The 23259-nt window shown below is 42.0% G+C and overlaps 1 protein-coding gene across 1 annotated transcript in view; it reads right to left on the reverse strand.

Annotated features, from left to right (window-relative positions):
* BMPER (BMP binding endothelial regulator) overlaps window positions 1–23259 on the reverse strand; it is a 145368-nt gene that overhangs the window by 23293 nt on the left and 98816 nt on the right. The window contains exon 13 of the mRNA XM_059818979.1: window positions 20111–20447. Coding sequence (XP_059674962.1) covers window positions 20111–20447 — 337 coding nt within the window. The remainder of the gene's footprint in view (window positions 1–20110; window positions 20448–23259) is intronic.

Raw genomic sequence — 23259 nt, forward strand, 5'->3', positions numbered from 1 at the left:
GCTTTGGGAGGCTCGGCAGGGAGCCATGGTGGTCTCATAGTTAACCAACCTCAGGCCTTGACGCGACTGCTTTTGTGGTGATGCCAGATAAAGGAGTCCCCCTGCCCCCTTCTTGCCTCAGCTGCCTTCCCATCTCAGAAAGTGCTCCTCTCCCTTCTCTTTACAGTCAAATGGAATCCAAAAGTTGAGGAAATCAGAAATACATTGCTGATGTGCTCCAAAGATTGTGAACTGCAAGGCAGGAAGGGAGCTGGTCACCCACAAACACGTAGCTGTTTTGCACCATGAACTCCATGAGGGTAATAGCCAACATACCACTTGGTGGGTTTTGTACCAATCAGAAGCTGCAATGACAGAAAGCCCTGAATGCCTGAGATCAGCAGGTAAGCCTCAGAAGCATTTCATTCTTCCCATAGTCTGTTTTCATACTTCATTTCACACACAAGTACATGGGCAATGTGGAGCCCTGAAAGTGAATGCGTAGCACAAGTCAATGCACTGTCAAAAATATTTACACCCCCAAAGCATAACTACATTCATGTGGTAATACAGTAAATACTTTTAAAGTCAAAGTAGCTTGAAATGCCATTTTTCCTCGTATGTTTCCTGCTAAGCTTGTGCAGCTTGTGTGCTTTTTAACTGGCAAACAATCCTAGATTTTGTATTTACAAAACACTGGCAGGGTGAGAGCCCTGGCATTAAAATCTCCTATTTAACAAGAAATGAAGTGAAGCAATGTATTTCCACAGAGTATTGACAATGATCCTGTTGTACAGGTGGGGAAAGACTCCAGCATCTTTACATAACTTCCGCTGAGGATACCGCTTTGCTGCTAATTATTTATGTAAATGTCTAATAACAGAGGGAAGTCACCATCTTATTTAATGCAGCTTGCGTTCTGCTCACTGAATGCAAACAGCTTTCAGCCCCAGGCTCTATTCAAACCAGAGGCAGTTGTTAAATTATTTGCATTGATGGTCAGATCTCACATCTGTGGGCATGGAAGAGAGAAATTATGCCAAGTCTTAAGTTTATTCTTTGCAAGTTCAAGGCAATGGGCAGATCCAACCAAGGAACCTCTGTCTTCCCCTTAGGGACCTAGTTATGGGGAGGCACGGAAATGGTGACGATTTGGGAAGTGATTTGTCCCACATAACATGCAAGTCATGTTTTCAGCAGGGGGAAAATGGCAGAGCTGGCTGACCCCATCTGCTCTCCTTCCCATTGCTTTGCCTCACAAGGCGCTTCATCGCTATTGAGCCTATGCCTCAGACTGTCTCTGCGTGGTAGGCAGAGCCTCTCTCTCGTTTTTTATTTTTACTTCCACTGCGTTCCTGAGGATGAACAAAATGTACAGATCACACCCTGTGACCACAGAGTGATATATAAATCGTGTTTCTGGGATACACATGCTTCCTAGGGCTTCCTCTGATGCTGCCTGGAGCACCACAGACATGTGCTATGTGGCCTTTCTAAATCCCAACCCTCTGCAAGGGCAAGCATAGTGCACAGTCTGCTGCATCTGACTTCCAAAAGCAGTGGGGGATATGCGCAGAGGTGGAAGATGCCCCTGCCTTGTCGCTATTATCATATTACTTGTCTAGTATTACCAGATTTTCTGACATACGCTCTCCTGGCCCAAGGTCTTGGCTGTGTCATTTTAGATGAATCAGGCCTGAGCTATCCAGGTCAAAAATGGGGTCATTAGGAGTGACATTCAAAATGGATAGTTTGTCTTGACAACAGAAGAAACAAGTGCTGTCCTATATTGTAATCCGAAATAAAACGGCAGCAGTTTTCCAGCAACTTTGTGAAAAATCTGTTAAACTGACTAGGCTCCATCAGTCATGATGACAATCCCAGCACCTATTTTCTTTTTCCTGTTTTCTGTGCAATAAAGTGACCCAGAGATGTTTTTCCATTCATGAAACAAATAGGGAAATGTCAGGTTAAAGGCTGAGAAGAACTTGGCTAGGGGCAACGCTTCTTTACTGTTATAATTATTTATAATTATTGTTAACATTAGTGTATTACCAAAAAAATAGCTCTATTGTTTTATGCAGCAGAAGTTGCAGGCCCTTATGATTCATTGCGCACAGTTGCACAGCACTCTAGGGTAGGCTTAAAACACACTTCTCTATTAATCCTGAATAGACATGTGAACCTGCACATACAATTTCCTGGGGTGGCCTCAAGCAAATCATCTCACCTGCAGTGAGACAGATGAAAACTGTGCCATTAAGGTCTGACCCTGAGCTGATGTAAAGTGGAGGAGAGCTATAGAAATTGCCATGCCAGAGGCTTGTACTGAGAGCATCTCCTGGAGCCAGTAACAACTGGCAATACGTGGCCCTAGCTCTCTGCATGTACTGCATCGCAAATGGACAGTCCCTGTAAAGACATCCATTTACACAGCAACACTCAAAATAAATTTCTCCATTTAGATATTCCATTGGCATTGTCAGTCACACTCACAGTCTTATCTCCAGGGAACTTCCAACCACTTCATATTCTGGTTGGTGTGCAAATTCCTATGACATGAAGCTAACACCTCTGGACCCTGGAGCAGCCTTTTTCCTAGAAACCTACGTAGGAAAACCCATGGCACTCTAAAAGACCACATGGCAGAACTGAACCTTTTCATTCTAAATCCACTTTTATTGTGGTTTCCAACCATCATGGGAATCACACAGCATGCGAGTCAGAAAATACAGACACCAGAGGTCAGCTAAGTGGCAAATACCTTTCACTTGTGAGTTGCAGATCAAGCACCCAACTGCAGCCCTCAGCACTGGACTCTTTCCCCAGCTCATAGGGACTCTGAAATCTGGTGCTAACCTCACTGCTCTAGTCATCAAACTGAAAAAGGTGCCAAATCTAACCTCTACAGCCTTCCTCTCCAACTTGTCTTCCATAAAACACACTCCCCAGCAATGCTGCCATAAGCTCAACAGAGAACATTGACATTAGCAAAGCTGTTGGGTTCATTGGACACCTAAACCCAGCACAGCAAGCCCCTCCACAAGCACATTTCTGCTCTCTGTCCACTAAACGGGCAATGAAGACAAAGTGAAAACCCCAATGCTGAGCCAATGGATAAGTTGCCAGGAAATTTCAAACTGCTCCAAGCATGACAGCCAATGGAAACCATGATGTAAAGTTCAGAAGAAGGTCACTGCTTCAAAATCTCTTTCGAAAGCGAGATTTTGTTATGGTTTTTCTTTTGCAAGCATGCATCAATAGAGCTAGAGTGCCAGAGAGAGACAGAGAAGAGGGTGGATGTATAAAAGAGATGCAAAATAGATTTTGAAGTACTTTTTGCCTGGGTGGGTCAGTTGCAGGTTTTCAGCCTGTGGTACAATGTATGCATCTGCAAAACTCTGCTCTGATGGGCATGGAAGTGGTTTAAATGGCTGTCCATGTTCTGCACAGCTGATAACCCACCTGCACCATAAGGTTGGTGGAGTTGGACAAACTCTATAGTAGCACCTGACAACCACTTAGAGGGTTCTTTCTGAATTTGGAGGCTTTATCGTGCATACTCACATACTAAGACTTTGACTGAGGTATTCCTGGTCTGGTTCGTATGTGACACAAGGCAGATCTGGGACCAAGTCTCACACCTCCCATTCACTCAGCTCCAAAACACCAGCCACCTCCTGAAGGTGTCAAAAAATTTTTATGCTTACTAAAAACCTTTGGAGATTCAAAATGAAAACCCTTGGCCACCTGAAGAAAAGGGATTACTTCCTTGCAATGGGACTCTGGCCTTCTCCTGTGTTTAACTGGGCTACAGCTGAGTATATCACCACACTGCTTTCAGGTATTCTATTTAGTGTCATAATAACACAGGGAAATATTACATTAAAGTGGGTACTGCTCTCCTTCATTAGGACTGGATCACCTTTGTATTAAACAAGGAAAAAAAAAAAAACCAACAAAAAACCTCCGTGTTTTCTGCTAAAAGCTGTGTGCTCTGTTTTGACTAAGGTCCTCTAGGAGCTCTGCACAAGCTAAGACAACAGATTTAAGGTATTCTATCTTGTGCAATTTGGATATAGACTTAGGTTTTTCGGAAGTAAAATAGAAACATGACACCCCAGGTGTTTTCCTCTCCTCATGTTGTGTTTCATGGCAGCTTTCCATATTTGAAGGCTATCACACATGGAAACCCGCCCCTTATAACGACCCACAATCATTTATGCGACTCTACAGATCAAGCCAAAATAAGAACCATGGGGACTCACAGAGACAGAAAGCAGGTTCAGAGATGATCCAAACAACCAGCATGGCTACACTGCTGAGAGAGCTGTCAGTCTGAAGGTCATTTCTAATCCCACTGCTTGTAAATACATAATCTGCTAACTGGCTGCTAAAGAGTTCTTGCTGGGCTGTCAAAATGTTTGCCTATAATCTGTTGTGTAGTCCCCAGTAGGGTCCAGTTCTCACGAGGTGATCACTTGAAGCTTCTCCAAAATACAGAGCAAAAACATGCCACTGAGTGTTTTCAGAAAAATCAACTTACAATGGAATCCCAGGAGGAGACACCAGCAGATCTTCGCTCCCTCATGCCCACCACATGTGCACCTCCAATGTGAAGTCCTCTGATAAAGAATTAAATGACTTGTGGGTAGGAAATGACAAAGGGCAATTAAAATTATATTAAACTTTCTCATGGCTTTTCTCTGGCGTTTTCTGCAACACAAATGTCAGAAAATTAATTTGTGTACTGTCCACAGATGCAACAATAACCTCAATTGCTTCCTGAGGAACATTCAGTACAGCAACACTCCAGGTCCCTGTCTGCCACCACAGCATTTTTCCACAGCATCTACTGGGGACTGCCACTGCTAAGAATGCCAGCGCGCGGTCCTGAAAGCACGAGGTGCCCTGTCTGAGCTCAGAGAGCCAGGCCCGCTGTTGGTAGGGGAGGAGGAAACCCATGCTATCTGCTTGAAAGAGACCAAGAGAGGTATCAGATAATCATGGGCTACAGTGCACCTTATGCCACTAAAGGCAAAACTCTTGCTTCTCCGATTAAATCAGTATTAAACTCATGACACTATTCCTGACTTTAAAATATTATCAATGAAGGGTGAAGCAGGTTAACAAGATTAGCCATAGAGATGTTGCCACACACTGAACTATGTGACTGCGTCCTTACATGGATGCATAAAAAAATCACACAATCACTGAAGCCCATCACTGACTATTGACCCAAGCAGCTGCCTGTTGCTGCAGATATCACATCGCAGCCTGGCCCACCGTGTGTTAAGCACATTCAAGTGAGAAGGCGAGTGATTTGTTTGGGCTACTTCCATTTTTGGGACACAACTTTGACCTCAGTCATTTGTCTGGGCTGTTCCCATTACGCTTCCCTCTTCTGAGTGACTATCAAAGTTCTCAGAATAGCAGGAGGAAGATCTCCTTCTGGGCATCACAGGAGCTCAGGATGTGTCAGATAAATGCATCAAAGAGGAGATTATTCCTGAATGCCAAAAACCCACTGGAAATATATATGACAGCCCCAAAGCAGTCTGACACTAGCATCCCTCAGCTGGGGCTGTTAGACAAACAGCTCGTATTTTACTCAGAGTGAAAAAATCTCACACATTATGGTTCTCTGACACTCTTTAATCTTAACACAGCTGCAAGCTTCTTTCAGCAGAGAAACCTTCTGGGTGAATGTGACCTTTGGATAAATCCTTGCATGTTCTTTGTGGTGGTATTTATTGTTACAGTCAGGCTAATGATTCACTTTGTGAACAGCCCTGGGAGGGATCTTTTTTCCAATAGACCCACAGACCTGTAAACATGTTCCTCCATCTCTGTCACACCTGTACTGCAAAAGGGGAAAACAAAGGGTCAACCAAAGAAAAAAAGGTATTCTTTCACACTTTCATTTGGATTACTGCACAGAAAGACAGCATTCATGTTTACAAGATATATAAGGGAACACTAAAAATTTTTAACATTGAGGCAACTGGCTTCTAGTAGACTCTGTAAGAAGTTATTACTGTTTTCTGGAAACACTAGCTACTGGGACATAATGCATTTTCCTGAGCCAATAGGACAAGTAAGGCATCACTGCGCTTGCAGAACATTCCCAGTCAAAGCAGGCAGTGGACGCTACAAGAAAGGAGGACAAAACCATTACAAGCCTTGAAAACTAAACCACGTGTCTCTGTCAGCTTTCAGAAATACCATTAATCTTAAGATAAAGCTGGTTTTCTTGCAGTTGACACTTAATATTACAAAAATTGTTTCTGTTCCTATTGCATATAAACATAGTAATCCTCTCTTAGTCGTTCCACACTCAGGTCACAACACAGTCCTTTTGCTAAGCCACCAAGAAGCCTGAATTCGGTCTGACCATGTAATTTGACAGGCTCCAAGCTGCCAAGGAAGGGAGGCGTCAAAAACTCCTGGGTAAATTACTTCTCTGGGTCTAACTGTTGAGTGGGTTATTGGGCTAATTCATGAAATAGAACTCTGTCTAGAGTCCTGAGAGCTGAACTAGCCCCACTCTTGCCACTGACGATGAATCAAAGAGTTGGTTCATGTCAAACTGGAAGGCTTTCTCACATCTGAATTGAAAGCAGACTTAAGAATTTTATTAGTACCTTAAGCTTGAAAATGAAGGATGCTGCCAGCCTCGAGCCAGCATCTGCAAGAGATTAATTTCATAGAGACTGTTAGAAAAATAGCAGTGTTCAGATCTTTAGCAATGTATATAATTCAAGCACCAGTCAGAAGCAGGCAAAAATATATAAGCTGTGTATGTAGGAGTGATAGTCACGTAATATGTTGGTTTATGAGATCAGGCTCTGATCTCTGTCTTTCCTGGCTCAAACTCTCTTCTTTCAGGCACCTGATGTTTTTAAATGATAAAACTTCTAACACAAAAACAAGAGTAGTGGTGACCTGGAATTAATTCAGCTGCATTTTCTTGCTTCCCAGGAAGGAGCAGTCCATGTCACAAAAGTCACCAGATTGTTTGCAGTAATTCTGAGACAGTCAAGGACTGCATAGATACAGGGATGATACCAACCGTGGACTTCAGCAAGCTGTGCTGTCACAGCCCAATATGGAAACATAACAGAAGGACACCACAAGAAGCTCCTATTGCTGCTGTTCATATTGTACCCACTCAACACACAATGCTCTCTCCCTTAGGCTACCAATCCAGCATTTTCATGCACTCTACATAACCCCAACAATTGTATGTCAAAGGGGCATATCCACAATTAAAAGGCTCTTTAAAGTAACACTGTAATGCTAATTTCTGTAAAGCACTGTAACAAACATTATAACAAACTTTGGAATCATTCTGAAAGTCAAAGAAACAAGTTCCTAGCCTTGGAAAGGTTGCTATTGGATGTCTGTGCCATGCAACCTTCTGTTTTCAGTCAACATCCAGACTTGGTAGGCCTTAGGCAAAATCTCAAGCTTAGTTTCCCCTCAGTCAATATTGGTTCTCAAGTCAATAAATCTTAATATTGACCACAACATAGAAACCAGTAGTTGTTTAATATCTTCTTCTGGGTTTTAATTATAAATACTGAGGAAATTTGTCAACTCCTGACTTCCTAGTCATATGGAAAAGCTTTTAAACATTCTGCACAGACCACTGTCGATCAGGCCCATCATGGTTATGGAACTAAAGCATACTCCACCAACAGTTCTCTGAGTATGTACACAGGATCTTTAACTTCGGTACGGCTTTGAACGCAGTGCCTGCATCTGCTGCAAGGACAGTGAAGATAATAAATAGCATCTTCTTATGTCACTAGAGTTATTATTTCCAGTGCCACAGTTAAATTTCCTCTGTCCATATAAAACTGTAACTTCCATAGGTGGGGAATGTTGACAAAAATCCCTGTGGTATTCTATAACTAAAATACGGCCCTGGCCAAGTACTTTATCATTTGGAAAGAAATATGAACAGCACTGAGAGACAAAGAGAAATAAAAGAGACAGGTGAAAGAAATTCTGGGGGCTACAAGACAGCACACCGTTTGCATGCAGCTGGTAAATAGAACCGTGCAGTGTGAATTCCTCGCCTCAAAAACCAGATGGGAATCCTGGCCAGGGATATCGCCTGGCGACCCCATAACACAGTCTATGGCTATGGAATAGATTATGTCAAGTCAGGCACCAGTCTAGACGTCTTGGGAGAAAGCATGGGCTCGTGAGAGAATACCCTGCCGGAGAAGTTTGTTCCCTCATTGCCTCTCTGCCACTGTGTTTTGTGTGATCTCGCCCAGCCGTGCAGTGTACGTGTTTCACAGGCGCCTGCTAACTGCATTCTTCATCTGCAGGGGATGGATGGATGATCTAGAGATCAAACTAACCAGAGAGACAGACTATCTGGAGATCAGTACAGGTGAGTTAAAGGAGAGTTGGTAGATGAACCAAATACCCCCTACTAATGGGCTGAAATGTTTGTGTATGTATTTCAATTTTGTGCTCGTGGGTATTTTTGAAATCAGATATTCACTGCTGATGGTTGCAGTGAAGAACTAGGCCTTCTGTAAAGTGAGGAATCGTGATGCAAATCGTGGGAACTACGTTTTTCAGACACTGACAAAACACAGCCTGATTAACATATAGAATCTGAGGGCATGTTAACAACCTCAATGGCAGATAAAATAGCCACTTGTTTGTGGGATCTGTGTAGTTCTTCTCTGATTACAGAACAACCTTCAACCCCTTCAAGTGATATCTTGATAATCCTTCTCTATATTGTCGGCAAATCACCTTTGCCTTTGGAAACAAGGCCAAGAAATTTATTAGTCGTGCCATGCAGTCTGTAAGCCTTTTTTGAAAGTTTTCCGTACCCACAGCAAATCTTGAAATCATTGAAAGTTTATGTCACCCTTTGAGGACATCTAGGACATCTATGATCTATGCCATAACCTTGCCATGAGGAAGAATATCCCTCTGGAGTGTATGGAAATTTTTTCATGAATGATGGGCTGAGAAATCAGTACAACAGAGAAGAACCACATAGACAGACAGATGAGCAGAGTGACAAAAATGGGTTTTCAAATCTCAGCCAAATCCCTGATATCTGAAAACAGAGTACGGGGTTTTTCTTGCATATCGACTCCTCCTGCTCCAAAAGCAAATCTTTTATAGTCCATGCTTTAATACCTTACTAGGTTTTGACTTGTTTTAAGGTTCTTACTTGCCAAAGACACATTGCTGCATGGAGTATTAATGAGGTTGTCATCTAACTGGGCCTTACAGGAGCAGAAAAGATTTAGTACCTTCTTAAAAAGACTAGCAACACTTTCTTCTGCAAGTTTGAGAAGAATTTGTGCTTTGACAAGAATAAGACAATGCACTTCTTGTGCACGTGAAACCTCTTAAATCCCATCAGAAGAACTTGAGCTTGAGGCCAGGAACCAGGCACTTTCACGTTTTAATCTCAAATCTGCTCTTGGCTTCCTGCACAGCAAAGAACTCCTTCTTCATTTCAACAACTTTAAACCAGTGTGCAGTGAGAATTAAATGTTTACACTGCAATTTGAAAATGTAAAGTGCTAAGAAGGAGCACTTAGGAAATGAACTTTGTAAACTTTTTCCTTGCTGCCATGGTACCCACTATCCTCAACAGCCTCTTACTTCATGTACTTATAGACTACATAACCTTAAGCAATCACTCTTTGTAAACTACATACCTCACTTGAGAGCTGATGTACAAAAATCAGCTGTCTGAATACCTTAACACTTACGACAGCTTCCTCTGGACAGATCATAAGAGAAATGACTTGTTATTAATTTTCACATGCTGGATTTATTTTAGCTTTTATGTTTCAGGAATATTATATAAACAGAATGTTAGTTGTAGGAGTACCCAGGAATGCAAGAAAACATATGGCTCCAACTCCCTTCAGTATTCCCAGCACATTCCCCACCAATTTTAATTTCAACTGGCTTCAGTGGGGGAGTCAGGAAGAAACTTACATGCTCTTATCCTCTGCATATCATGATGAAGAGATGAAATCACAGCACCTGCCCTCACATATGCAGAGCCCTCCATTCGGGTGAAAATATAACCCTACCACTCCCTTTGGGTGAGGAAGGGACTGTTTACGGTGTGTTTTGGATCCAGTAGCATTTTAGTTCTACCCCTGCTCCAGGATGGCACTGGCAATCTCCAGTTTGAGACCTCACTATGTTAGCATAAGTCTGTGCCTGCTCTGACGAGTCCACCAGAGACAGAGTTAATGATGAGAGCAGAGTCACACACGTGTGTTTCCAAGTGGTGTCTCAAGAGTTTAAAGGGTGGATGAACCTGACACACATACCCATGCATCCAGCCTGTGCCTCATACCTAACACAAGATCAGGTATTGTGATAGTAAATATTTGAGATGGATAAATACATATTACTGTATAAGCACAAGTACCTCCACCCATTCTTGCCTTACTTCCCACGAGTCTGCTCTTTGCTCTGGTGTTGCGACAACCTAGGGTACAATAATCCTCAGGTGCCAAGATTTGCCTTGGGTGGTCATGAGCTTTTGCTGTCATGCCCCAAGCCCTCATCAGCACTGGCTCTGCCGCATACGGCTGTGTAGGACCCGTGTGCTCGCAGTTAAACGAGGGCTGCGCCGGCCTCTCATCACGCTGCCGGCGCCTGGTGCTTGATCTGCTCTTGCTCTTGGTGCTCCGCTGCCCAGGGAGCGAACATTTTGCAGGTTGAACGGCAGCAGTAGAGGCCTCCTGAAACAGCTTGTGCGGCGCTTGTTTGTGAGGCCGTGTAAATCACCAGAAATGTGAGGTGCTGATTCCTTTGTGTGCTGTGAAGACTGAAGGAAAAACAAGGCTTGAATAATTAAGGGAAGTTAATTGCTTTACACACTAGCACTTTGCACACTTGAGAGAGCAAGTGTGGAGTATGGGACCTTCACACGCCTATCGATACAGCGAGCCCTTACGGGGATGGACAGGAGAGGAGCAGATTTGCCTTCACCCTGGATTGCTACTTTATACCACAGTCAGCTACTGAAAAGCTGACATAATGCAAAGGTTCCCAGAGATCTCAAAGACTGGGAACACCCCAGATTTTTTGAGTGCCCTGTGAGATTTAGGAAACAACAGCAAAACTGAAGGAAAAACCTTCAGCTATTAAAAACACCCACAAGAAAGCTTTCCGTTAAATCTAACCCATATAAAGTCTGCAGAATGGACCCCTCGCATGCGGCAAGTCAGCTCTCCGAACAACAGCGAAACCAAGCTCGATAAGCTGCTCGGAGCTGTCAAAACCTTCCTAAGGCAGACTTTCTACAGAAAAGTTGTTTGTGCCGGTCACAGCTCACGTCCTGCTTTGTCTGGTTATCCTGCCAGAAGCATAAATGAACTCATAAGAATAACAGGAGGATTAGGTTAAGCTTATTTTTAAAACGTTTCCCACAAATTCGTCTCATTTGCCTGCTTATAAACACCCTCGTTCATCTTTGCTGTGTGTCTAATTAGGCAGGATATACTGCAGGTGGCTTAAAATAGGAGCTGAAATATAGTAGCTTTGCAGTTATGCATGTTAAAGGAAAGGTAATTAAAATTTCATGCTATGAGATGTAAACTGATCATCTCAGGGGCCTGAAAGGGATTTCTCCACCATATATGACATGGCACAGTTGGCCAGCTACAGTATGGGTGGGTTTCCTCTGCCTTGCAACACTTCCTAGCCTCTGCCCAAGGCAGAATATGAGATCCGATGGATTGGTTTCTTGAATTATTTATTCATGAAAATAGACATATTACCATCAGCTAAGCATCTCTGGATTTTATTTAAAATCAATACTGCAATAAAGCTTAAAACAGAAAAAGCTAAAATTAAATTAAAACAAACTAGCAAAGAAAGCCCTGCTGTGAAGATGTCTTAACTAAAACAAGATCAAACAGAGGTCTTGGATTTTGTAGCAGCTATAGTTAAAATTCTGCAGTACCTGACAGAGACATAGGGTGGTTTCCTCCAATGATGCTGACAACTTTCTTGAATAGCATCTCTCCAAAAAATGGGATTTATTTTTGCAGCTAATAAGAGTACTTCAGTGTAGCAAGTATTTTTGCTTTGGCAATGGATCAAGTTGCACCAAATGGCAGGTGGCGTCTTTTAAAACAGTTCCACAAGGGAGGATATCACTCTGCTTTTCTACCAGTTCCTCCCCACACCTGCTCTTCTCTTCTTTTTAAAAATCATGCGTTGTATTATATTACTGAAACATCAGGGGTGTTTTCCAGAATGTGAAAGGGCCCTTTCCAAAAATGTTTATTAGTGTATGCAACAGGGATGTGCTTGTGTTTTGCCATGATAGTCCTAGGGCACACTCATGCTTACTGTGAAATAGTGGCATTTTAAGGTTGCAACTTTAATAAGGATATTTGAGATGGGAAACTCTGTATTAAAGAAGTTATGCCTAGGGCATGTTTAAAAGCCTATCAGATAAGCTTTGAAAAAAATGTGAGGGACAGCAGACATAGCATTGCAGGCTTTTTCTACAAACTTCTTACAGCCAAGAAAATAGAACCATGAGTGACCTCAAGTTAGCAAAACACAGAAAGGATCTCTCGGTTGCCTGTGGCCAGACAAATTTGGTCTTCTGCCTTGGAAAGCCACCCCTTAGATTTCCCCTAGGAAAAAAGTGGCAAGCAGACAGGATCTGGGAGCCCCAATCTGAATGCGTTTCATTTTGTCTCCCCTAGTAAAAAATGGACCCGCTGTCTCTGAACCAGCTCAAGCTTTCTTAAATTGCCTGTGGTACAGCAAATGGTGGGAAGACTAACCAAGGATTACTAACTGATGCAAGAGATTAGTGTAATAAACCTGAATGGGACAGGAACAGTCAGTGATGAAAACCTGTCGCCCAAATACCGCAAAATTCCCATTGACTTCAGTGAATTGGGATTTTATCCCATGACTCCAAGACACTGCAGAAAAACAAACAAAACCACCCTACCAAAGGTAATCCAGGAACAACAAGTTCTGAGAATGCAGTCCATATTGACAAATGAGAAGGGTATTTATAGTACCCTGCTTTTCCGTTAGATGACTCCCCCTCCCCTCCCTTCCTCATAGTTCCTACCATCCTTCAGGATCATTTTTATCTCAGTCAAACTGACCTTACATTTTCACATGCAGAGTCTCACATCTGTCAGACACTGGGCAATGAGGAAGACAGTATTTGGTTATGAAACACCTGACTTGAATTTCATTGAGCCAGGTAATAAACCAGAAAGAAATGAAGTTTTATTAGGAAGAAGCAGGTTTTTGTAATAAGTCTCTATATACCTGCATGCATGATAATCACAAATTGAATTCTTTCCTGGAAAAGAGAGAAAAGAAGCCTCATATTGCACTTGCAACCAGCAGGAAATAACATCTCATTCAGTGTAAAAACACAGCATCAGGTAGGGTTGTCATCATGTAATTAGGTAAGCAAAACAAACACATACCAGACATGCCATCCTTTGAAGGAAAGGAAACTTCCCTGGGTTTTAATCACAGAGTAGTATGCTGCTTCATCTGGTTTTCCTATAAAAAAATCTTTCCTTGTTAAAAATAAAAAATCATTAACTTTCCATATAGGGAAGCACAAAGTGGGTCATCGGGGAAGCATGCGCTTCTCAGCTGGAAGCAAGCCACGGACAGTCCCAGGTGAATGGTGTCTGTCCAACACCACGGTCTTGTCAGATTTTAGAGCCCTCTCCACCCTCATCCCCCCCATTCCCAGTACCTCAACAGGAAAGGAGACATCTGTGAATCCTCTGGCACTGCTTCAGTGTTTTACAGCTGTAATAACCACTGATACAAAGAGAAGAATGTTTTCTAGCCCCAAATTCCTGAGGTACTTTTCTAAAGAGACACAAGTGGATGGGGCTTGGTTATGTGAAACATACCCCACCAGGGGCAGGGGTGTGGGGAAAGATGAAGAGGAATCATGATCTGCAGATAATTGAGCTCAGCTTGGCTTCAGATTTATCTTTACTGACCACTCAACCTATTTGTCCAAATCCAAACTTCTAATCCTTAAATCTAAACAGTATTTTTCTGGCAGCTTGCACTAACTCTTGGCTACATCAGATGAAAAATACTTCAAGGAGGAGGCTTAAAACAGTGGTGATCTATAGACTTAAATGTATGCGGCATTTTTGCAGTACTCTTTACCATCAGCATATAGGTAGCAAAGCTTGATGCTTGCTGCTAGAAATCCCAAAGTGCATCAGACACTACAAAGTCTATTTTCTCCCATTTGTTAGCACTGTCAGTCACCAGCAGTGTAAGTCATGGTGCCTCTTACCTGTATGTCAGTGAGGTCATCACAGCCTTACACAAGATGCACAGGCTGACATTTAGAAGTGGTTTGGCGAATAAGGTTGATTCATACAGGGGCATAAAGTAAAGGCAGCAGGCAGCCCGGCCAGATATGTGTGGAGAATGTGTTCCCGCGCACCAGTGCTCTTGTAAGGGTTGGGAACACCGGCTGCCCCAGTGGCTACGCATTTAGGCTTAGTCCTTTGCGCATTTCTCCAATGCGGATCTGCAAAGGATCACCTTGTATAAGCAGAACGATATAAAGCAGAGTATTCTGTACAGAAAGGCTGAATTATTAAGCACTCAACAATGCAAGCAACTAAAGCTCCAGTGGTAACTTCAAATGGATGGAAGACTCAAAGATGCTGAACAGAGCAGACTGGAAAGTGGAGCATCTAGCTCATAGGAAACTCAAGTCCTGGTGCAGATTTGATTAAAAAAATACAATCATTATTTCAAATATTTTTAAATTCCTTTCTAACCAGAGGCTCCCTGGGTTGTACAGCTGCTCAGTGACAATTTGCCCAAGAAGCTGAGTAAATTGTTTCATCCTGAGCTCCTCTCTGTTGTGGTTACACTGCCACTAGTACCCAGACTCAGGGCCAGCTTCAGGCAGGCGGTCTGACAGGCGCAGAAACATCCCTACCTTAGCACAAGGGCGAGTGGGAGCAACAGCGCCTGCTTTGTGCCGGGTCTGCAAGGGGACCAGCCACGGCTTCATGCCATCGGTCCTATTCTCAGGCGAACAACCCTGGCTTGTCTTGAAGGGGAGACAGGCCAGCTCTGCCCTGGGGTGGGTGGAAGCTGGTGCAGGAGCAGGAGCCGGGACAGGAGTCACTTTGGTGAGTGGTCAGAGCTACAGCTGCACTTCAGTTACACCACAGACGAGCCCTGGAGCAGCCCAGCCTCAGCTGGAGCAGAGCAGGCAACCGCTGTGCCCACATGCACAGCCAGGAGCAGAAAACCTCGTGGGGAGAATTTTGCAACATGCACCCTTGGCAGCAAACAGAGGGCTCCAGAGATCCCAGTTCCACCGACCCCTTTAACACTTGAAACAGCCTTTTCTGAAGTAATTCTTCAGCCTACATTTCTTTTGCACCATCCTGCTGAGTGAACATAGGGGTATAACCACATGAATTTTACAGCTGTAGGACATCATTGTTAACAGGGAAAAAAACCTTCAAACCTTCTGCTTCAAAGCCACAAACCCTTGGGTCCTCATCTTTTAAATAGAGCTCGTAATTAACTTAGCAATGCTATGGCTCACATGCTCTCTGCAGCCATTCATAGCATATCTGTCAAACTTAATAACAGGGAGCTGACGGACTACACAACACTGGAATTTATGCTCTAGCTCTAAACAATAATATTTTCTCCAGAAAAGTGGAAATTTTTAGAAGAACTGCAAGACTGCAGCAGTTAACTGCATAAAGTTAATTGGTTAACTAAAATAGAAACTCTTTAACTGATTAACCAAGAGCTAAGATGGAGTAATGCACAGTCACATGGAACATTTAAGGCAAGAACTGCAATAAAGTAGATTTGCAATTCCTGAATATATTTTATTAACAGATTCAAACAAATGAGGCTATTACTATGTCAATTACTGCTTAACATAAAATACTGAGTATGATTACATTCAAGTGTTTGAGAGAAAAACATACCTCTTAGGACAATTACAAAAGAGAAAGAAAGCAACTAATTATTTGGTATGCTGTTGTCTGTTAAAAACGTAATAATAACAGCAACAATAACAAAAATATATAATAATAATAGGAAGAGTAATAACAATAAAAAGACTTGTCTCAAGGGTTAGGAGCACAAATTTTGCAATCTCAAATGGGGTAATCTACTGCATGGCAAAAGCAAGACATCGAATATTTTTCCAAAGTTATGGCAGTAGTGAGAGTCTTGAGCAATGTCTAACTAGTCATTGATGAACTCAGCTGCTGTATAGGTGTATTAGAGATGGGTGATATACTGATACCTTGTTGATGTCATGTTCCAAATCTGTTGGTGATAACCTACTAGAAAGCCACAGATGCTAATGAGGGCAGCTGTTACTAGGAGTATTAGTCCTGTGCCTTCCTTTATGGTGTCTCCTGCAGCCCAACTTGTCCCTGTATCAAGCAGCATTGCTGTGTCCCTCACTGCGGTCCCTCCACCCCTGTTTGGGGCTGCCTGCTCCTGTGCCTCCCAAGGAGGCTTCTGAGAGGCATCAGTCATGGCTGAGCAACACAGGCATGGGGGCACACTGGGGACCTGCCCCCCAGGCCACATTGCTGCCTCCAGGCCCCTGCTCCAGCACAGCTCCAAGATACACAGTATCAGCCATGGGGTAGGGCTTGGTGAGCACAGAAAGTCCTCTTCTTCCTCAAGTCCCCTAAGCTCCCCACATCCTCATCCAAGAGCTTAAATAGTACCATAATATTTCTTGACAATGTGATAGAGCTGTTTCTGGTAACAGCAGCATAAGAAATTCAGGTGGCATCACCTATTTTTAGTGCTGCTTATACTCAAGAGCAGCTTCAGGAGTCTGAGTGCAAGCTTTATTGCATACATAGTCAAAGTATCCCCTCTAAAAACCTGCTACTGAGTAACCTTGTGAACTTTTTCTTTTGGCAAGGACTAATCCAGGATGCTTAGCCATATTAAAATATCAAAATAGACAAGTGGCAATGGTGATGACTGTCAGTGCCAATCTCTTCTTCACCCAGACTTTACCAAAATCTCCTGGAAATTCAAAATCGTTTCCCTGCTTAATGAACTTGCCTCCATAAAGTTCTACCCTAAGGATTATTTTTAGAGTATTACTCATGAGTGCTGAACAACTAGCAATGCATTAAAGACAAACAAAAAATACCAACCCAAAACTAAACAAAACAAACCACAATTAAAAGCCCATAAAACGTGTCTAGTTACAAAACAAAGAATTAAGAGAGTGGTATAAAATTAGATGCTAAAATTGTTAGTTTGCAGTCTGGCCTATTTCAAAATCCTCTCTTGTGCACTTATATTGTGCTTTCTTCTACCACGCGCTTTGCAAAGAAACACAAGTCACCAAAGACACAACATCAAAAAAAGGGTTAAGGGCAAGGTGCACAATCATTTCTCCTAAGGTGTCACAGATCTGTCAAGGTCAAGCTCAGGAGTTAGCTGTTCTTCACCCCACAACCATGCAGTTAGATCTCAACTCTTTAAAACATTAACCATATCCTTTTCACCTAACAATCATGACAATCTTGCTGTATATGTTTTTTGGATGGCTAACAAAAGGAGAAACTACAGCTGTAAAAAGAATGAGACTTAAAATGAATTTGAGATGTCTTCACAGAAATCTCCTCAGTAACACAATGTCAGACAAATGTTTGCAATGCATTGTTCGCTGCCTTTTTTGGTATTTGGAGAAAACACACCCTAATTCGTAATGTTCCTGCAGAGTTTATTTCTATTTCTGAGAATTCTTATTAACAGCAGGTCACTACCAGAGCAGCATAATGAAAATGAGGCAATGTTGATAATATAGGCAAGGATGACCAAGAAAGGTTAACTCTTGAGAATACATTATTTCAAATGGAAAAATTCCATAATACGTAATGTTGGAGGGTAAAGACTGAGAAGCTATTCAATTCAAAGAGGAGATGAATAGAAAAATGAAATAACCTGACCCTACCATTCTGCCTCTTCACTCCTCTTACTGCTAGGAGCTTGTACATGGTCAGAAAAGTGGAATTGGAAAAATTTTAGTTAAACCTATCCTGAAATTAGAAAACATTGACTAAATATGCTTTTTTAAAAGACCTCAGTAAAAAGCTGTAAATGTTAATTTAAATCTCCTTTAATGGTAATTTAAATTCTCTGCAAAAGTACATCACCAGCAATGGGTTCTTTGAAAAAAAAAATCAAAAATGCAAATCTTTTAAGTACTTATATTTATCCTTATACACATGCACACATGCACGTATTTATATATGCAAAGATTTATGTTAGAAAGGTTCCCAGAACTTTCTTGAATGTGTGTCCCATAATCATTACCTCCTTGCGGGAATTTCCTAGTATGAAAAATAGCCATGGTTGTTGAATAAATTGCTTGCTACAACTTTGTCAGTTTCTAACAAGAAGTAGCATTCTACTAAATACCATTATTTAATTTAATTTACATTTTATCTTTGATTCCTGTATTGGGAGTTGAGCATTCTAACAGCTGGCAACATCTAAATGGAAGCAAACAAACAGCTACTTCTGACAGAATATGATGGTCATTTCAACATAAGGTTTCCGTAGGGAAAAACAGTCTTTTCTACAAAAGGACATAATCAAATTAAATACTTGCTTGATCTCATGGTCTTTCCAGGACAAATAGGAGACATCGTTTTAAAGGAACAGAAATACTCTACGTAATTCTTGTGTGCAAGCATGTAGAGATTTTTTTTTTCTGGCTGCTCTAGCCAAAATATAAATCATTTTCCGCTGTGGTGTCAGGAAGTGTATTGCACTAAATTAATCATGAGCTACTTTAAAAAAGGGACAAAAAATCCACTGCAAAATGAAACAAATCTCTCTGTGCCTGTTTTCCATTTGCATTGTCATCACTTACCTTTAGAGGACGATGGAAGTGAGATGGGAATGTTGCTGAAATGCATTCAACAGACCCTGTGTGTGTGTGTGTGTTAGCATCTCTAGTGCTCTCTGCTGTGCCTCCAGCCATTGGAAAAGATAAAGTATTATAACCTGCACACAATATAATCTTCACTCTTTGCCAGGCTCCTAGCAAAGGGATACACTATAGCAAACTAAATGCAGAAGCACATAGACTACAAGCCAAGCTGTGTGTCGTCTTCTAGCATTTCCCAGTCCCAGGCGTATTCTGCTGGGGTAGATAAAAGTCTTTCTGTCTCATTATAAAAGAAGAGGAAAGGAAATTCATAGGGGAAATGGAGTCATTTTAGAAAGCTTTTCCTAATAAGCCCAATAGTTCAGCAGATGTGCACAAGTGGGGAAATCTGCGCGCACAGAGATCAGGCAGCTCCATTCACCATCATACAACTGTGACTCGGCTTGCTTTTATCTTTTATGTCAGGCAATCAAAAGAAAAGCCAATTTTATTTACTGAGTGAGGGGCAAATAAACTCATGCCAATTAAAGAACAGAAATTATGTCTCTGTGGTTTAGACTGGAAGCATTTTAAAGATAAAAAAATCTTAAATAATTCACTCAGACAAGGCTTCTAGATCCTCATCTGTCTTCCTTTGCTCCCAGGGCAGGATGGGCATGCACTGAACTTTTTGTTAACCCTCTCCTTTCAAACTCTCAACCCACAAACTACACCATCCAAGCGACACTAGTAATATTTAATATCCCTGCTTTAATAAAGGCATTTTTAAAATGCTTCTGGGAAGACACACGTCTCTGGACCACAAGCAATAGCAATTGAAGTCAGCCTCAACTTTACAGCTGACTTTGAAATCAGAAAGAGCTTACCAAAATGTTTTGAAGTCTCTTCCCCCTCTCTCCTCAGTCTCCAAAAGTACTTTTTCTCTAGGTGATCTCAAGCCTGCCTGCCTTTCTTGCTGTTGGTTGCTTGGGTCTTTATTAGCTCGGGACCATCATCTTCTGATTCCTGACTCAGAAAAGCTCCTCATAATGTAACTCCAAGCCTGTATATTAATTCTTAGCAAAAGCAGCTCAAAGCATGTGCTCAAATGCTACTGAAATTGGGCCAACTGTGTGTTCTTTATCCTCGCACAGTAACTTACTATCTCCCTCCACAGGAAGCCACACTTACCGGTAAAATGTGGTATAATCCACTGTTGAATGACAGCTCTGAAACTCCCACGCTTTGAGTTTCTGACATTCCCGGTGAGCTCGGAGTTTCACTCTGACCGTCCCATGACAGAGCTCGGGCACAGGTTTTCTCTGCGGGCGGCTGCAGAACTCGTTGGACTCCACGCGCCAGGATTCGGCAAAGTCGTCCACGTCAAACTTAAAATTCCCGTCCCCCCCAATCAGGTCATCTCGCTTGTGCCCATTGTAATTGCCACACAGACCACAGAGTTTGCCTTTTAGATGCGGTGCAGCCATGACTTCCACAAAACTGTCTCCGTCCCATGAGATTTCCAAGCCTAATAAAGAGATGAGACAAAAACACACACACAAAAAAAAAAGAGAAGAAGAAATTGAGGATAACAAACTGTGCCTTATGTTTGTGAAACAGTGTTCATGGGAACCTAAATAAAGCCATTGGCTCCCTTCTGATAATGTTGTGAGATTTCTATATACCTCCGAGTAAGTGCCTCTGGCAAGTGTAGTGTTTCTTAAATCACAGTCAATTACACTACACTCATGCCTGTCTCTGTTTATTTTTGTTCCTCCTTGCTAATGAATGGGGTTATCCTAAAAAATCTGGAGCCAAGGCAGAACTACTCTCAACATCGAAAGAGGGCTCTTGCAAAATTCTGCAAAGTGAATTTGCTAGGGCAAATGTATAGCTGATTTTGCAGGGAGCCCACAATTTCAGCCATTGTCACCCATTGCAAGGTCATGGGCATACAAAGGTGTCCATCCTCCATGAGACTCCACCAGTGATCACCTTATGGAAAACATCCTTTTCTTGCCTGCAAAGCTGACACTGATCACTCATTGGGTGAATACAACTGTTCCAATACAAGTACCTTATTTTGTGTAGGTAAAGAGTTAAAAAGATAACCACAAAGATAATGCCAGATGGGTAAAACTGTTGTAAGAAGGCATTTTGAACTGGATTCAAACTGTTCATTCAAAAGGTGTTAATTACCAACATTTTGAAGTTATCTTCATAAGTCAGCAACACTGAGGAATGATGGTAAACATCTAATCTTCATCTAGTGGCTGGGATGTAAGTGCTCTGCTACAATCTGTTTTACAGTAAGGTTTTGCACTTCTAGTATATCAAAATCAAAATTGCTTTCTGTGAGTGAAATCCATTTTATCTGTCTGTACCCATCTAAAAGCTAGGTGTCTAACTTAAGTCAGCTGTCTGGGCCCTGTCTTTGGTGGAGAGAAATAGTCAGCTCTGGGTCACAACATGGATGTCTAATGCAGAGGAATAAATGACCTTCTGAATGCCTTTCTGTTTCCAGTGATACTCTAGAGGGCCCAGAGATCACGTGGAGACCAAACTGCTAGTTTTTACCTGGCTGATTGTAAATTAAATTAATTCCATCCTTTGAGGAGTAAATATGTATCATAAGGGAAAGCAATTCTGGTATCATACGGGATAAAAACACCACCAAGAATCACTGCTGCTTAACTTCTACCCAAAAATGGCCTTTCTTTTAATTATATCCAATGTCTGATGAATGCTACTAATTCACATCTCTGGAGTAACCCTGCATATGAAGATCACAAATCATTTTGCTGACGTTAATTTATTCCCATAAAGTACCTGTGTGCAGCAGTTGGTTAAGGATAAACACAGGAACCTGCTTTTAAACAGGATGATCCAGATTTTACCCTCTTCTCCCTGCCTGGCCAAGAATACCAAACAGCATTGCTCCGCGGTGCAGGACCAGGACTTCACTCCAGCTTTCTACATTTGCTGTGTGGGCTGGCTTAGCACCACCCTTTCCTCTTGTAAATCAGTGCTTGTCACTAGGGGATTCAAATCCTGCCCTATCCTCATGTAAGTGATTAACATACCAGTGACTCAGTTCAAAGCTGGAACCCTTTCTTTAGCAACACATCCCATTGTCTCCTATGACAATTCCTACCCGCACCACAAAGAAACAGGGTGAGGCACAAATGGCAATTATGGCTGTAGAAGAGGTGCTCTGCTATCGGTACTACCGTCCTGGTGCTTGTGTGGTTTACACTGTGTCACCAAGAGTTTGGGGAACGATTTACCAAGCAAGGTTGTGCAGATAATTCTGCATCACCGGTCACTACAGTTTATTGCATCATGTTTTCTTATCACTATAGGTTAGCAATGATAGCACAAATATGTCCTGAGCTGACTATGCCTGAAAGCAGTTTCAAATTATCTAATAAACCCAGCATGGATGGGGCCACTGTGTCCTCCTCCAAAGGCACTTTACACCCAGCCAGCTGAGAAATTGTGCAAGACTACAATTGTTAACAAGGCCAGCACAGTGGCAAGGGGGAAAGCTGCCTTTTAAGCTGCTTCATACATTATCATTGCTGGACAAATTCATATTCCAGCTGTCTTTGCTTCTGACAACGCTGAACAAAACAAAATCCAGCTTGATTTGCAGGCACCAGATTAATACTGCCGTGCTGGCATTTAGAAAAACTTTGCCATTAACTTATAAACTAAGATTTCTTCGGGCTTGAGAACCATATAAACTTTCCCAAAGCTTAAAGCATCAAGATCCAAATTCTCAGACAGTTCTCTTCAGAAAATAATTCCAGTTTTTAAGGCGGTGTTCAACTTCTTCCCCAAATGAGCTCCCTCAGAAGCTGCTGATTTTAAGCAGAGTCACAAAAGACTGGCTAATGATTCTATCTTAATTTTCCTTTTACAACTTCTTTTCTCAAGCCAAGGCTTACTGACTTTCAGTGAAACCGCTCACATTCATTACAAAAGTTTAACTCTAAAATTATCCTGAATATTTGTGTGTCCTTTGTGACATCTACTTGTTACATGTTACTCTGAACTCTAGGTAAGCAGACAAGAATAACATTATGAATTATGAATTTTCATCTCAGCATATAAAAATGCACATTTTTAAATCTAGAGAGTCCTGCTTTGATTACTGGATTAGATTCAAGAGACTCACAGTTTAACTACCACAAAAGGATGTACTTTCCTCTAGCTGGGTATTGTTTAATTACACTATATTCTGCTGGAATTGCTCAGATGGAAGGGTAATTTCTAGCTTTGATGAACAGCCTAAATGTTTTTGTCCATAATGGAGCTTATTCCCTTTTGGGGTAACG

This window comes from Gavia stellata, chromosome 6, assembly GCF_030936135.1.
Source record: "Gavia stellata isolate bGavSte3 chromosome 6, bGavSte3.hap2, whole genome shotgun sequence".
In the NCBI taxonomy this organism is placed as follows: domain Eukaryota; kingdom Metazoa; phylum Chordata; class Aves; order Gaviiformes; family Gaviidae; genus Gavia; species Gavia stellata.